The sequence below is a fragment of the Rhea americana genome, unplaced genomic scaffold (assembly GCF_003343005.1).
Source record: "Rhea americana isolate MKP2758 unplaced genomic scaffold, rheAme1 scaffold_67, whole genome shotgun sequence".
NCBI classification, from domain to species: Eukaryota; Metazoa; Chordata; class Aves; order Rheiformes; family Rheidae; genus Rhea; species Rhea americana.
The window spans coordinates 4156279-4173829 of record NW_028186834.1 but is presented as its reverse complement, the minus strand read 5'-3'; the positions used below and the strand labels follow the sequence as shown (position 1 = coordinate 4173829).

Here is a 17551-nt window from a genome sequence, read left to right as displayed (position 1 = left end):
CTTATCTGATGAATAAAGGAAATCACTGCTGTTTGACTGAACAATTAATTGAACAGCTCGTTTAGAAACTGTTTGACAAGTTTGATTGCTAAACTCATTTCCATTGCTGAGAAGTTATCTCTGTTCCAGTATTTTTAATCACCTTTGTTAAATGTCTTGCAGGATGATGAATTTATGCAAAGAAAAGAGAAGGCTATCAAAACTGTTACCGATATCTTTGTAAGTATAGTAGATTTTTTGTGATAATTTTTAACAAACAAGAAGCAAGTCCTTTTAGTAATGAAGTGGTGGTGGTGAGTTCTGCTTAAAGCAACCACTCCTGGCTTTTCTCATGAGAAGGTTCCAGTCAAATGTAACATGTCGAGGTTCAAGTGAAGCAGATACAGATATGCTAGATCCGATATTTCCCTGCTGGTTCAAGTCAGTGAAGTTGTTTTCACTTGGCAAATTTTTTAGGGTTATTGCTTTGAAATTCAGAGATCAGGGTCCAGGAATCAGGTATGCATGTGACTACTTCTGTAGCCAAGATAATAGTTCCATATTCAGGATCCAAGAGTGGAACAGATAGTGGAAAGTAAAGAAAACAAAATGTGGTCTTAAAAGTTTGAGACTGTCTTGCACAATTTGTCTAGCCTGTCTAGATACTGCTGAATAGTACCCCTGCCTTTGAGCATACCGACTACTCTCCTCAATTTGGATTCATCTGCAGATTTTATGAAGGTATATGCTGTCTCTCTCCTCCTCCAGGTCACAGATCTCTGGGTTTTAGGTGCATCTTTGTGGTAGATAAAGTTTTGTCATTTATTCATTCATCACTGCTCAGAGCATCATTAGACAAATGCCTCTTCATTAAATGTTTGAGCTCTGTTGGGATTATAGTCTTTACTGCTGACACCTGGTCTTCTTAATGGAAGATTAGACTATAAGATCTCCTAAGGCATCAAGGCATGAGTGCAATCTAGAGGAACAGGCAGAATAATTTTTAAGCGAGAGAAGCCTCACAGGCTCTCCTTTCTATCCYTAGGAACTGTAGTAAGACTATAAGCTGAGTTTACTCTTTTGCACGTCAGCTTCAAACTGTTGCACACTGGAATTAGAAAGGAGATCTGATCTCCTAAAAGAGGATCAACAAGTGTGAAAGATTAATCTATTTTCTGAATTCATTATTAGAACTCGAGCAGGTCCTTAGATGATACTCTTCTCAAGGGGACAAGGCAGTGAGATTTATGGTCATGGTCAGGTCTGAAGGTTAGAAAAGAGAGTATTAAATATCAGGAATGGTGATTGGAATAAGAACTGCTGCTGCTGAAAGGTGAACATGTTGTGAGTTGAGATTTTCCTGCAGTCATTTTATTCACCTCCTTAGTTATTTGATGCTAATGTTTTATGTTTACGAATGTTATATAGTATGAGGTCTATGTTTTATATAGCACAGGTCTAATAAAGATTATCTCTATAAAAACTACAATGCTTTTATGACTTCTGTTGTTTTTCTGTAGGTGTAAAAGTGCATATTTGGGAGAATCCTGATCGTAAAAAGCTTTTTCATGTGGTAGGCAAAAGTGTAGCTTGATTTAATAGCTAGAAGTGAAGATGAGACAAATTTAGATTAGAAATGAAGTAAAAATTAATAACGGCAACTGACAAATTTGGCAGAAACTTGAAAAGGAATATGATTTATTTTTACTTGTTTGAAATATTTTCTTTGGAGTTACTTATCTCTGAAAAAGAGAGCTATTTCAGTAATGTTATGGTGCAGGAATCTCTAGTTGAAAATCAATTTGTTGTATAGAAAATCAGATCAAGCAGAAAACAATACTCCTTTTTATTTTCTTTTAGAATCTGTGCAATTTTGGGGGAGTGTACGTCTTTTGTCCCATGTTAAGACAAACTTTGTTTTCAGCTTCTGTTTTTATAATGTATTTAAGTATTTCACAAAACATCTGTGAAAGAGATGAGTATGAATGACCAAAAAGGAGGGGAGGGTGTGTTCCTTTTGATGTTGAGTATCAGAGGATGATTAGCCCTGGTCACAGCAGAGGAAAAACTTAGAATTCCACTTTAACAAAGGAAGAGAAAGAATGTAATTTTAATTAATTTTGAGGAGTTGTACTTTCTTTCTTTTTTTCCTTAATCTATCAGCTAGTGTCATAAAGTTATTTTTGAAATTTTAACTTCTTGGTATTTTTTTCCTGTATCCTTGCTTGCACAGTAGTATTAAATACTAGCCTTTAAGTAACTACTTTTAAAAAAATCTTTGTGTCAGCAAAAGAAGCCTCTCAGGCTTGCTGCACCCTAATCTTTTGCCAAACAAACAATGAAAATGATTCCAATCGAAGTAAATTTTATCTTGATGCTAGTTACTAATTTTAGGAAATTTACAAATGGATCATTTAATCTTGTCTGTGCATGAGATTGGAATAATTTTTCTGATTTTCTGTTATTGTTGCTCTATATGTTAATGTTGTCACAGGATAGCAGCTCTGTCTTTTTGTCTGTTTTATTTTTTAAATAAAAAATAGCTCTATCAGTACCAAATAGTGCCTATGAATCCTTGTTTTGTTTGCTGGATTGTTTTCCCAGTGTGATCCTAGCTGGACTAATGTGAGATTGAGAAGTCTGCTACTAAAATCATTCAATGTATTTTTTCCTTCCTTAAATTACAGTGAAATCTACTTTTATTCCATTGTGAATATATAAAATTGTGGTCACTGAGTAGATAATAACATTTAATCATCTAATAATTGAATAAAAATAAAATTAACTGTCAACTCTACTGTCCAGAAATGTTATTTTCTTTATCAGTTTAGTTATAGAACTTCCATTTTAAGTAGGCATTAGTTTTGTTGAGTCCTCAAGTTTGATTGATATGATTAAGGAGATAGTTGAATAAATCATATTTTTCATAAAATATCCACTTATCTTTTTTTAAAAGAAAAAACACCATGGAAAGCAGATTTGATACCAAATCTTTTAGAAGTAAGTTCAGTAAGAATTTATTAATGCAGTTCCAGAAAGAGAAAGTCAAAGATGTTTATTTGGGTGAGTATTGGAAAACAGCTAGTGATATATCTCACTCTCAAAAACAAAATTCTACACTACTTTAAAGCTTGACCAAGACTTTTTTAAATTTATTCATTGTCTTACAGGAGGTTTACAAACCCCAGAGAAAATACAAACGTCAAGAGGGAGCTGAAGAGCTGCTTGATGAGGAATCAAAGGTTCATGCTACGCTTCTGGAATATGGCAGGTGAAAGACTTCAGTCTGTATAAGTAGTGCACAGATTTTGTGCTGTGTATGGTTAGAGGTATTTCAAATGAGATTTGGCTTTTTTTTTTGTTTGAGAACAGTATGTTTCAAATTTTGCGTAGTTATCCCGTAAATTCACTGGGAGTTGGACAACCCTTTTATATAAGTGAATAATGTCTTGCACAATGGAAGCCCAAACCCTGACTTTGTTCTGTTAGCTGTACTGCGGTACAAGTAGGAAGTGTTTAATGAATGTGCTTGTTCTTTACTCTGTAAAAATAGCTTAAATCCATGACACTTTTAGGTAGTCTGAGATTCTCAGCAGAGTATTGGCTCTTTGCAAGCAGTCCTCTAGAAACTGGGGAGAAAACAATATGAAGCTGTTACTGGTTCTTTTTATAGTTATAATGTAGTTGTTACATTGGGAGGCAGAATTACAGTTCAGTTCTTTGTCTGCWTATCTCTTATAAACTCGGAGACAAAACTACCAAAGGTTTGCATATATTTATTACCTCTGGAAGTCTCTCTGGTTTTCTGTGAGCTCTCCAAGCTTTTCTGTTAAGTTCTTAGTACTTGATCAGTATTAAATCGTATTTTCACTCCTTTTTGAATCTCTTATGGCTTATTTTCCTCAAAAGCCATAGACTTTGTCTCATTATTGTGAGTACCTTCCTGTTTTCGGTTTTTTCTGTTTGTCTTGATGCACAGTTTAAGTCAGCAAATGATGTTCTGACTGTAGATTGCTTACAACCTTTTCTCCTTTCATTCATGGTATTTGATGATGGCAGCATGGACAAATTAACATTTTTCAGCTTGTTTTCCTTTAAAGTAGGATGAAATCCACAGTGCGTTCTTAATGGAATTAAATTAGTGGTAGACATTTGGGTCTCTTGTTACTCAGACGAATCTGACTTTGTATAAACTCTCTGTATGGAAAAACTAACCATAGAACTCTTCCCATCCATCCAATATCAGTAGTCCAGTGCAGTTACATAAAGTATTAACAAGCTGCTTTAAGAGCCTGAAATGACTGGCTACTCTAATACATTTGTTTAATCTGTTAAAAAAAAAAAAAAAAAAAAAACACACAAGGAAATACTGGGCCTCTTTGGTATATACTAACTGCAGATTTTATTCACAGAACTAACCTTTGTAAATTTTGTGGACTGTAATTGAGTGACTCCTATTTGTCTAATATTCCTGAGAAGTTAGGCTTTCTTGATATGTCAGTCATCCAGTTTAGAGTCTGCTTCCTCCCTGAATGAAAATTGAGTTGGCAAATTGATGATACTGCCAAGGATTATTCTGCTTGGCATTTGGATTTCTTCCCTCACTTTTCAGGGGAAGGTGTGTATGCAGAAATTCTTAGCTTTGGATTAGCTCATTGATACCTAATCAGTGGTCACAGAATCCAGAAGAGCTGGTACAGAAATACTGAAGTCTTGGTGTATTTCCGTCTATTTATCCTTTCTTGTACTGTTTCAGTGTCTTTACTACATGCTGGTGTTAATAGGCATGTTTCCTAATAAACAAAACAAAATAAAAAAAAGGTAAAATACTGCATGGAGTTCGAGGGAATTCTTGTGTATGATTTTTTTATAGAGTTATTTTAATTTAAAAATCTGAAATCAGGTAGCTTGACAGAAACTAACATAAAAATCGATGAAAATGAATGATGGAGAAAGTTCAAGTACAGACTGAAGAAATAAGAATGGAAGAGCAGGAGGCACTGAAGGTGTAAGCGACCTGCTGTTATAATGTATAGCGTCTATCAGTATGTAGATGATGAGGAGTGGCTTGGGGCTATTTTTTTAATAAGAAACGCAGCCAAGAATTTATGAACTTTTGGGAAGGAAAAAGCCTCTTTTAAGACTTTCTTTTTTTTGATCTTGATGGTATTGTATGGCCCTAATATAAAAGCAGAGAGAGAAGTAGTATTTGATCTTTGAAAGGCATGGAGCATGACAGAGTACCTGTTGGACTGACTGTTTATGTTGATAAGAAGGAAGGACAGTACTTGCTGATAACTAGTTGTATCTGTCTTCTAGTATGAGAAGTTAAGCTCAAACTGCAAATTGAATGGAAGAGGGAGAAAATTAGAACAGTTGCAGGATTTGAATGCATTCTAGTGATGAATTCCTGAAGCATACAATTCTTGACCAGAAAACAGTTATTGTTATAATGCAAAGACAAAGAACATCTGAAAAAGTGACAGTAATAAGACAGATAAATGTCCAATTCATGTGTTTTGATGGAGAAAGAAAATACTGAGGGAAGGTGATTATATATCTACCTTGAACTTACTAAGAAATAACAAAAGAGAAGACAAGGATTTCAGATCTGTGCACAGACATCTGGGAGGGCAGTAGGGATTACTGTCCACCCTTCCACACTTAAGGAAACTAGAGCACTGCTGAAAAGGCAGATAGTAGACTTTTGGCTGGTAGTTTTAGATAGAAAGTTGAATGCTTTTATAATTCAAATAGAGTGAACCTCTCATTCTTTTAGTTATGTGTAGGTGGTAGTCTTAAAATCTTGTTAGTAGAGTTGTGGGCTTTTTAAACTCCTAAGTGCCCCTCAGTTGTTATAAAAATGACTCCTTTCAATTGGCACTGATCATAAAAGTTCTTTCTCTCTGTGCAATGAATAATAGAGGGTTTTGTCATGTCTTGATGTCAAATGTAGGATTACACAGATACAGCCAGTGATGTAGTGGTGTGTTCTGAATTGGTTTTGTTCCTGTGGCCTTCAGTTTAAAGGCTATCACAAATGAGTGTGACGTGGTTAGCCAGAATCTGTTCTGAGAGTGCAGTGATGTCAGTAAGCATCTTTCCATTTAGTTGTGCAGTCTGTTTCAACTGAGGGTTTTCATTGCCTTGTCTTTGCATATTCTCAAATACTTTTTGAATAACGTACCAAGTCAGTTCTTCTAACATGGGGAATGTTAGGCCTGGGATACACATGGATTCTCTGTTGGTATAATTGGTATTTAAGTTTTTACTATTGCTGTTTTGGTGCAGTTCATTTCTTGGATGTAATTATCTGCATGAAAATAACCTTGCACTCCTACACAAAACAGTAAAAGATATACAAGAATGGAGCAGTACTATTAAATGCTTATTTATAAGCAACTTTATGTATATTCTTCATGGGGATGGTGCTTTGTCACATTCCTTGTATTGATAAGCTTTAAAATGCAGAGAGGTCTTAATGTTTGGGAATGCTGGAGAGCTTGGAGTTATGCTACAATAAAATTTGACTGAATTTACTCTGTAGTTACGAATGTTGAATAAACGGAGAACTGGTGACAATTTATACTGTTGCTGAGGATCACCTATAGCTTAGAGGCATGAAAGATCTTTAAATAGTTCTGCTTCTGCAGTAGATGAGGAATTAGTCTTAGCTGTAAATTAGTCAACTGGAAACATCTTTCATGGCTACGTATGTGCTGGATTTTGTGCATCTTGATAATGAGGGTGATTGCCTGCTCAACTCTGAAAATGTTTTCTATCTGTCTTTTGTGTAGGATAAGATTTTCTAAACGCTATTAACTCAAATGTCAATTCCCCCCCCCCCCCCAAAAAAAAATAAAATTTAAAAAAACTTTGCCTGACTGTATATTTAAACTCAGAAGTTTTAAGGCCGTGCTTCAGAAAGGAATTGCAAGTTCATCAAAGCACACAAGCATGAATGTTCTTTAGGAATAGAGATTGCACTGACAGTTTCTTAAGGCCTACTCAGAATTTGGGAATATGTGCCTTATAACTCAGGATCATTTTCCAAATGGAAAGAGAGCATTGCTTTTTCTCTCCATTAGCTTTATATGACAGTGCTTTAGGAACAGTCTAGATTTGCAAATCATGATGGGTGGAGTAGATGGAGCTGACATTATACTGTAAATACACTGCAGTACCTGCTTGTTTGGTTCAGTTGAAGCATTTCATAACTACTGTGAACTCAGCTTTGGATGTTGCTTTGGTTGAATGATTCACTTTTTAGTGGGCTACTTATATTGAAAACTGAAAAACTTGCTTGTTGTGAAATCAAGAATGTTGGAAACAGCAATATACTACTTTGTTATTATTATTCTTTTAGGAGATATGGGTTTAGCAGACAAGCAGGAAAAACAGAACAGGTAAAAATRCTTTTTTAATTTTCCCACAATTCAAGTATTGCATTACTTATTGTTGGAGTGCTGGTTACTGTAAGGTCTTAAAGCAATACAACAGAATAGACAGCTGTAACTTCTGTTCTTAAAAATAGCTAACTGAGGCTAAAAATCTGCATGCTCTGGAAGTTGTTAGTGATTTCTAGTGCACGCTCTCTCCTTTTTGTTTTTTTTTTAAGTGGTTTCCTTTATCTGCCAATAGCTGTCAAAGATTACATCATTTTACAAATACAGGTTGCTTAAATTAGTGTTTTTTTTTTTTTTTTTTTTAATGTGTGGTAACTATATACCCTATCTGCTTATTGCCTGTCTTTTTGTTGCAAGATGCATTGATTAAAGAGGTTTTTTCTTCTCTTACTAACTGCATGATTCTTTAAAATTCTGTAGGCATTTATTACATACCAGGTCATTTAATGTGATAGAGAAGCATGATATAATGCTATAAGTAAATCATAGTGCCTCTTGAAAATTAATATTCTTGCCTGTGGTTTTGATGGTTATGGAATCATAAGATGTGCTAATCATTTTTTTTTTTTTTGTTTTTATTTTTTTACAATTTTATCATTTCAGTGTAGATATTACTTTGATTACAGGTTATTACAGATGGTGTTAATGAAGTACAGTAAGCATGATATGGTGTTAATAGTATATTGAATATATTAAGGTTGCTCTCTTTTCATTATCTCAGTATTCCACATACACATTTAAGATGTAAATTATATGAATTGAGATATTTCCCAATCTCTGCCCACCTCTTTTTTGCTGAAAGTTGCTGCCAGGCTGTCCTCATGTTTATTATACAGTTTACTTTGTTTCTTTGTAACTGTTACTGACTTTGGAATATTGTGTTAGACTGTCATGTTTATTGTGTGAATTGAGTTATCACTCAGGTAGAAGCAGAAGATTAAATAGTCTGGTCAGTGTTAAATAGTGTGACCTAGAAATTGAGTCTCTATTGTCAGTACTCATTATTTTAGTGATATGTATACTTCTGTCTGATCTGGGCAAACATTTTGAATGTCGTGTATTTGTTACTCCAGTTGAATCATTTTTCGTATCTTAATTTATCATAAATAGCAACTTTCCCGTGTATATTAGGTGTCTAAAGCCAAACTTCTGGACTAGAGAGTTGGCTTGTGAGGTTGTATGTCTCAGAAGGATGATAAATAAGGGATCTTTGCACCAGATGTGTGCATAGCAGGCCAGAGGCACTGTTTTGAACAAGTGGGATACTTGTGAACTCAGTGAGAGTTGCACCTCAATTGGCAAGAACTGGACTGTAGGATATTCCAAAGTTACCTGAAAGAAAGGATAAAAACAGAACAGTTGCATTCAAGTTTTCTCCTTGTTGTCTGTCTTAGTAAGTCGTATTACTGGAGTTAGATGTAATATTTTCTTAATTTCTTTTAAATAGACTGAAGATAAAAAAATTGTGCTACCTCCAGGGCTTGCAGCAGCAGGAAAACCTGAGGCTTTTGATGAAGATGACCTCCAGGCTGCTGAAGAGGTATGCCTAGTGGTCATTGATGTTACTCGCTAGGGGAAGGTAGCAGTGAGCATTGCGGTTACCCTCTGCAAGGAGGAAAATCTCAGTGTTTAACTGATGAGGGAGTTCTTTCTGCAGGCAAATATGGAGTCTGAAATGGAAGCACAAAATTGAATGTTTGTTGATGTTTAATATGAAATATTCAATTTTTACTTTGGAATCTGAGCATTTTTAAAAGGTCAGTGTACGTGTTCTGGATTATTGTTGGTAGCTGACTACTCCGAGTCAGCCTCTACTATTACAAGGAATTTTACTTTATTTGGTGACTTTAGCCACCCCTTCCCTAATGTTCATAGGATTTCTGTCTCATTGCATGCATTAAAATAAGCATACTAGATGATACTAGTTGTGTATGTATGTTGCTATCAATAAACAGAAATATGTTAAATAGTTATGTGTAATACCTCATATCTTGTCCTAGCTTCGCATTAAAGCTCTGATGACTGGAATGGCTGCAGTGGTAACAGAAGAGGTAAGCAATGTTTAATTATGGATGGTATGTTTTAGTAATCACAATTCAGATTCATCATCAGAGTTTCTCGCTTTGTCAGGCTGCACAGTTCGTTAAGATGTAGGTGTAAAGATATTCACACAAAGATTAATATTGTTTTTTCAGTCAGTATTTCATTCTGGCATTATAATGTTACATGAGAGCAGTTCAGCATACTCTTTATGCCACTTACTTTCTAGCTGTCATTTACTCTTAAGGTAATTGTTACTAAAATTGAGTTAATTGTGAGTTTAAAGGTCTTTGAAAAAATTTTGCATATATTTTCGTAAAGGGAATGCAAGAAGGCAAAATTAGGAAGACAGCACTTTGTACAGGGCTGCTGACTTAGTCTTTTGCCTTGAAATAATTTTATTTGGAGTATTAGAGTATTTATTTAGAGTAATGTAAATAAATGCCTCTTTCAGATAGATTCTACAAGGAGGATTTCAGGGCAAAAACRTTATGGTGTGGCTGCCCAAGAAGTAATATGATAAATATTTATCTTGTGAAGATATCCACAGAAATAATTGCCTTACTGGGGAGAAAAGAGGAAAACTGTATTTCTAGGGTCTTTTTTTCAAATCACTGATAAACATTCTAAATGGTACCCTTAGTATAAGACATTGAAAATACAATATTTATATTCAAATTCTTAATTGGCTGTAGTATGTCAATGATGTAGAAGAACTTTTTGGGCTGTGATTATTTTGGAAATTCTTACACTTCCATTTTTGGGTGAGGGTAGTTGGAAGAAATTCAGTTACATAAAGAGAAATAATATATTTAATTTGAGAAGAGAAGGCAATAAGCAGTCTAGTCTCAAATTTGATATATTTTGTAGAGAAATCCATTGCAGAATTCAGTCCTATTAATTGGAAGATTATTTCTCTATTTGCATCTAATTAAAGATGCATGTTTTCAAGCACCTACATAGTCAGTTTGACTCAAAATGTGGTCTAAAAGAGTTTTATTACTGTACCTGTAAAATTTATTGTAATTTGAATTCAGATTTTCAAATACTGTCTTTGAATTAATTTGCACACTAATGTTTGCTCAAAGGTTAGAAATGAAGGAATTTAAATCAATGAAGTTTCCTTTTATTTTTGGGGAGCTAGAATGTTTGTTGGGCTCTTCTAGGATTAGAGATTTTAATGGAATGTAGTTAAGTTTTCTGTTTCTTCTAAAAAGTAGAACTTGAGGAGGTTGCTGTATGAAACACAAGCAGTTCCAAAGCTCAAACACTTTGTTTTGATTCAATTGCAGGGCAAGTTGACAGCAAGCACAGTAGGCCAGATTGTTGGACTCCAATCAGATGAGATCAAGCAAATAGTGTCAGAATATGCTGAAAAGGTAAGTGTGTTACCTGGTTACGCTTTACTAGGTAATGTTTGATAGTTTACTAATTTAGGTTTCACACTTCCAAATTTAATTGGCCTGATTCTTCTAAAACAGCAGTGTTTCATAGTGGAAGACAGCAAAATTGGGATTCAGGAAAGTGTTTAACTGAGACTCAGACATGCACAAGCTTTTAGGGTAAGAACACGTATTTCTGAATTGTGTTCAGGAGTAAATAAGGTTTAAACACCTGCTTAAATCTTTTCATGAATAAGAGGCTGAGCTGATATTTTATTGAAACCAGAGGCCTGAATTCTTAATGTGTTTTTAGATGTTTATTTTTAAGCACAGAAATAAGGCTCTGTGGGCCTGCTCAGTGAAAAACTGGCTTGAGTTTTTAAGGCACTGAAATCTTACCTGGCTCCAATTACCAGTCATGTGCTGGATCTCTGGTTCTGAAGCTAGTATCATCAAAAAACAAACCTTTGTTGCTTTTAGAAGTCAAGGCAATTAACTTTGTTTATTAGCTCCATTTATTATGTTCAGCTGTGATTGCTTTTACAGTAATGTGAAAAGAAAATCTGGCTCTTCAAGCAATTAATACGTATAATACATCACTGCCAGTTATGAGTTATAGGTCGCTCTTATTTGTCCAATAGTCTTCTCATATTTCTTCCTTTTTGTTGACACTTATGAGGTATGGAGCTTTCCCATTTGGGAGATAAACCCTATAACTCAACAAAGTCTATAGCAAATTCTTGGCCTTTCTTTATTATAGAGGATTGGAAGAACAGAAGCCCAAGGGTCATATTTCAATGTTACGTTCCTTCTCTTCTGAGAGAAGGCAGCAGGACCTTGACTATTGTAGTAGAACAGTGATTAATACTCTGGAAAGTAAGAACTGATTCAAGTCAAACTGAAAATGTATCATTTTAAAAATCAAATCTACTGGTTGTGACCAAAAAAAATAAAATCTTTGTGTGTGCATGCATTTAGCAGGAAAAGATGATGAAGGATGTTACCAAACAGCTTATAGAAGCATCAACAGTGTCTGCATATGGTTCTAACAGCTTTAACCCCTTGTAACTTCTGATAAAAAGCAGTGCTTATTTGTATTTCAAGGGCTTAATCAGGACCTGATCCACAGGCCCTTGCGCATGAAGACAGCTGGCAAATAAAATTCTAAATTTGTTATTACTGTGTGCCAGGATCATTCTTACAGGGTAATGTTCTTGATGAAGATCAGCATGAATAATACTTTTTTTTTTTTTTTTTTTTTTTTTTTTTTTTTTTTTTTTTTTTTTTTTTTTTTTTTTGTCTCTTTCTGCTGTTGGATAAACTGGAAGGGAAGATTCTAGTGGTGTTCCATTGTTTTCTAAAAATCATGGCATTGTTCATTGTTAACTTGGCTTTTACCTCCCTTTCCGTTAACATCTTTTTAAGGCAATTTATTCAATGTAGCTTTGCTTTTACTGTGTTTGAGGAATTCTTTCTCTGATAATTTGTAACTACCCCCTTATAACAGGAGGTTTTGCTTGCAGTAGAATAGGAAGAAAAGTTTGTTCCCTGTAAAAATGAGAGAATGACTAAAACTATGAGTACTGTCTCAAAATTACCACCTTTAAAAATGCCTAAAGGAGAATCCTTTTCAGCAGTTTTAAAGACTGTTTTGCAAGTTGTTTAAATAATGAGAAGTTGACTTGAGTATTTTTCAATTTCTTGCATCCTGTGCTGGGCTTTATGATGTCCTCTGTACACTCACTTGAAATAGCATAAAATAAACATTTCAACAGTCTAGTATGATTAAGAGTAGTCATTGATGGAAGATATGAAATTACGTATTTATTTATTCATTAGCTTGCTAGAACTTTGAAAGGTAAGATGAGCCTGTCATAAATGAGTTCCTGAGCCTTGGAAAAACATCAAGAAAAAATGACTGCATATTATTTTGAAATGACTGCTAAGGATCTAATTGGATCTAGACTGAAACAGATTCGAGCCTTTACAGAAGTTGAGGTTGTTTTTCCCTATAGGATTCAGACAGTGAACTTCAAATCCAGGCAGCTATGAAGTTATTCACAAGTAGGAATCTCTGAAGTCTATTTGGTAGTAGGGGATGTTTGTACCAGAAGGGATACACAAATTCTGCTATAAAATTAGTTACTGCTACAAAGTTTGTTTCCATACAGATTTTTTTTTAAGGAAGGTGAAGTTCTGTAGACTAATGATTCAATTCTGTTTCTCTTTGGAGGGCTTCTAGTAGTAATGTCTGAGAGAGAATCTCATTACAAAAGATAAAATTTATTTTCTCTATTTTCTGCCTCCTTTCCATTTAAAACTTTTTTTTTCTAATGTGAACAGTAGGAGACACTTGAAAGTTCTACAATTAATTATTTATTTTTGCTATCAGTTTTGGAATTGCAATAGATTAGTGATCCTGATGTATATGAAAACACATAATTGATGTGGAGTTTTAAATTAATAAATTCTGCCATACAAAATGAGGCTACTAATACTTGTTTAACTGATTTTGAATTATTTGAATTAGCTAAATCTTTTTAGTGCAGTTGAGCAATGCAGGAATTAGGAGAATGCAGAAGTGAACCTATAGAAGTAAGCCAGAGATAGTGTAACAGAAAAATTAAAGGATGTTTCATGTATCCCTTCTTGCCTTCTCTAATTGAATTTATTTTCTTGAAATAGTGCAGCAAACTGATAATCTTGAGCAATCTGAGATGCTAGTACTTAGTAGGTTTACTCAGATACAGCTTTCTTAACAAAGTTCAGGAGGCAATTACTGGTTCAAGCTAGTGAGAGACCAGGAAATAACCAGGAATTTTTGTTGTTATATAAATGTTAGTTGCTATTGGTGATAAAAGTATGGGATACTGGATAGAATATGACTATTTGTGGAGAAAAGAAGCAACATCTGGATAATTTGTTGCTGTAAAGTTGCAAATGAGAAAAGAGAAATGAAGCATATGTATAGAAAATCTGCATGAATTTTTGTTCAGTAGTAATCCTTACTCAAGAGTAATTCAGTGTTTCCCACGATGCAGATGTTAGCAAGTATTAATGCATCTGTTAATCCCTGTTCCCCCTCCCCTCCCCCCCCCCGAGTTAATGGCTACCAGTCTAACTTACCAAGGGAAAGTCTGTACTGAAAAGAAATGTTTATCTTTAATCATCTGCTTAACTCTAACTCTTACAGAAATCATTTAGGTTTAAAGATGTTAACAGTGCAATTCCAGAGCACATACTAAATCGTTAAACAGGTTAAATGAATTTTTATTTCAAAGAATTACTTGTTGTGCGGTGCTAAGAGAAGTCATAGCTGTAAATTGAACAGAGTGGGATTTCATTTAACTGCTAAGAGAAATGAAGTCTACAATAACGATGTCAAAGGCAAAGTGGCTTCTAAAAGTATTGCTTTTTTTCTTTCTATTCTGAAAGCTGCATCTTCTTCAGTAACTGAAATCTAATCCTTCAGTAACTTTAGTAACACTAGTGTTCTTGCAGAGCAAATCGATAGCACCATGTGACCTCACTAGGCTTACCTTACCTTTATCATTCGCAGACCAGATTTCTGCGGAAACCTCTGTATTAGTGAGGGTTATTTTCCAGTTTTAAAAAGCAAGCTGTAACTGGCCACTTCTTGAGGTACAGCCTTTTCATTAGAAAACAGTAAGCATTGTATTGTGGAAAAAGAGCTTTCTTTTAGGTTTCTGAGAGGTTAAATATGAGGCTAAATATCCTTAACAATGTTCTTAAAGCAGGTGTGTTTTAATAGTGTCCTTTTAAGAATTTATGTTCATAAAAGAGAAAAATCTTTTGTGTTCTCATTTCACTCCAGAAGTGTATTGTGAACATAAGTTTCATAGTAACTACTAGATTGAGTCAGTAATGCTTACCTTCTCTTGATTTGTAAGGATCAAGCCAGAAAAGTCTGTCATTTTTTCAGCAGCTTAGAGTAGAGGACAAGAACAAAAGTAGAACTTGAAGAGTAGCCGAGTGTTCTATGGATGTGTTACACAGTCAAGAGCAAAAGGGTATTGGACAGTGAAGATAGTAAGAGAGAAATTCTTAAGTAGATTGCCTTAAAAAGTAGGCAGTTTGTGAAGTCAGCAAAAATCTACTCACAGTTCTTACCAGCAAAGGGAGCTTTAGGGATTAGGTGTTTTTTTAATATCTATTTAAAATATATAAAGTATCTTGTTATACTTAAGTATTTCTATGTATTGTATTCTGATTTTATTGTTTTTTTTTTTAAATCAAAGTTCTGTAAATATAATCACAAGTATGGTAAGTGTAAATCGCTACTTGCAATAATCTCTTTTGCACATTGCCAGTACTTAGCCAAAATAAAAGCCAGTTTGGTTTGTGAATGTCATATTATTGTTACCTTTCATTGTAGTGTTTGAACTAGGACTGCTAATAGTGTAATTAGAGCAAAATCTTAATAAGCTGTTCTCAGTAGTTTTTTTCCTTGTTCAGGTACAGATAATGTTTAAGCACATAATAACTTAGACATGTAGCTATCACTGGTTTTAGTTAATCTATGATAAATACACTTTTTTTTTGTGTGTGTGTGTGTGTGTGTGATAAATATTATCCCTGGTAAAGAATACTTCTGGCATCTATCCCTTTAAAATTCAGAGATAGCAACCAGGATGTAGTCCCCTTTTATCTTCATTATATATTTTAAACAACACTTTCTTGGCAGTGCATTCTCAATTGAGCAGTTTTCAAAGACTGGTGCCTGTAGCAAATAAAAACAAATAAGATGTGGAGAAGTACAAGTAATTAGCACACAGAATACATCATTCAGCATAAAGATGGATCCAAGCCAGTACTGCAGAATCTAAACAYCCTATTCAAGACTTCCAGTAGTTCTGAATCTAAATATTGGGGTATGAAGCATCACTGATTCAACAGCTTTAGTGAATATCACCTACACTGCAAACTGTGTCACTATGTAGTGTTTTAGCACATTTCTATTTCTTCCATTTAGACATCCTGTCAGGTGTAATTGTAATGTTAATTTCTTACTACAGTAAACCTAAAGAATCTTTAATGTATCTTAGGGCACCTCACTTTACTATTAACTTACTTAAAATAAACTGTGTGACAGACACATCTGGTACCTCTGTGGTGTAATTCAATCGGTCAGCTGCTTCCTGACCTTAGCTCAAGTCTATAAGGATATAAATCTGTTTTTCTATTAAGTCACTCTTTGTGCTGGCTGGTGAGACGCAGTTCTGGATGAGCAATATTACAGTCTGTGCCAGTCTAGCCTTTTTTGATTTTTCTATAAAAGCTAAAAGAAATGGCATAAGGTTCAACAACCTCTTGTTGCTGTTCATTTTAGCAGTCTGAACTTTCTGCTGAGGAGCGACCAGAAAGACTTGGAGCTGCCCAACAGCACAGAAGGAAAGTGGCGTTTCTGAATAAGCAGATTTTGCAGAAAACCAAACTCCTGGAAGAAGTAAGTACTGTGTGTGCAACAAAGAAGAAAACATTGATAAATATGGTTGATCATAAAGTTTTTGCCATCTAGAAAAGACTTGCAAAGTATCTTTTATACCAGCAATTTGTCTTGCTGAACATTCACTTCAGCATCTCTGAATGTCTTGCTTACACATTTATTACTACGACAGTGTGACTTTCCTTGTACTCAAGAATTGGATAGCCCGTGAACAGAGCACTAGCTGATTAAAAGATGCTTTGCTTTTCTTTGTTGCATACCTCTTTTAGAGATAATCTTCTGTATTTCTCTATATTTGACTTGTTAGGTACAGTCTTGAAGTTGTGCAAACACGTCCGCTCAAGAAACAATTTAGGAAGCTTCTCTAAATTATGTTACAAATGGACTTTCAGCACTTGCCTGTTCTTCTATATGTTTGATTAAAGGCCAACTACAGATATGCTCACTGAGCTCCTTTTTATTTATTTTATTCAAGCTTGTTTGTTGCATCTTTTGACATGACTTCAATAAAAAGAAAATTAGGGGAGGGGAAAAGTGCTCTTGAATTTGTAACTAGTGTTCATATCTGTAAATAAGAGTAAGAATCACCATTGTCATATTTTAACCTATTTACGCTATTACAGTTTTAATGCAAAAAAGCATAAGTGGAAAACCTATGCCAGTAATGAAATGTTGCTTTTAATTGTGGGTATTGTTGTAACTAGTGCGGTGCCATCCATAGCTTGCAGAACCTGATGGAAGCATGCTGTATCAGTGTCAGTAAATGGAAGAGCTTGCCAGAAAACAAATAGTACTGGAGAAAAATTGTTCCCGATGACTTCTATGGTTGATACTCTGTCAAGTACAACACTGCACCAGCAGCCTTCATCTTTTGTTTTTTCTTTTTTTTTTTTTTCCTTCACTCTCATTGTCAGTAAGACAGACCTTACATCTTAACTCGTTGTACCCGTTAAACACCAACGGTTCAGGGGCTTTGAAAGATAGACTTCTGTGGCATATCTCATGAGACAGTGATGTGTCCAGTCTTACAAAGAACAGAGATAAAAGAATGATAGCTTTGAAATATTTACCTGCTGTCGTATAACTGTGGGAGTACTAGCTTTTAATCCCCTCTGCCTAGCCACTTGACCTATTTTCTTTTTTCTTTTTTTTTTTTTTTTTTTTTTTTTTTTTTTTCGAGAATAAAATATAAAATATTTTTGGTCTGTCTGTAGAGCTTTTTTTTCCCCCTCTAAGATTTGAGGGGATAGATATCCCTTAAATACATCTCCTTTCAG

General features: G+C 34.6%; 1 protein-coding gene across 1 annotated transcript in view; it reads left to right on the top strand.

Moving 5' to 3' along the window:
• The window catches only part of CCDC93 (CCC complex scaffolding subunit CCDC93), a 50928-nt gene that overhangs the window by 9444 nt on the left and 23933 nt on the right, over positions 1–17551 (top strand). Inside the window, exons 6-12 of the mRNA XM_085320929.1 lie at positions 163–219; positions 3150–3250; positions 7346–7385; positions 8833–8925; positions 9386–9436; positions 10718–10804; positions 16158–16274. Of these exons, the coding sequence (XP_085177055.1) occupies positions 163–219; positions 3150–3250; positions 7346–7385; positions 8833–8925; positions 9386–9436; positions 10718–10804; positions 16158–16274 (546 nt within the window). The remainder of the gene's footprint in view (positions 1–162; positions 220–3149; positions 3251–7345; positions 7386–8832; positions 8926–9385; positions 9437–10717; positions 10805–16157; positions 16275–17551) is intronic.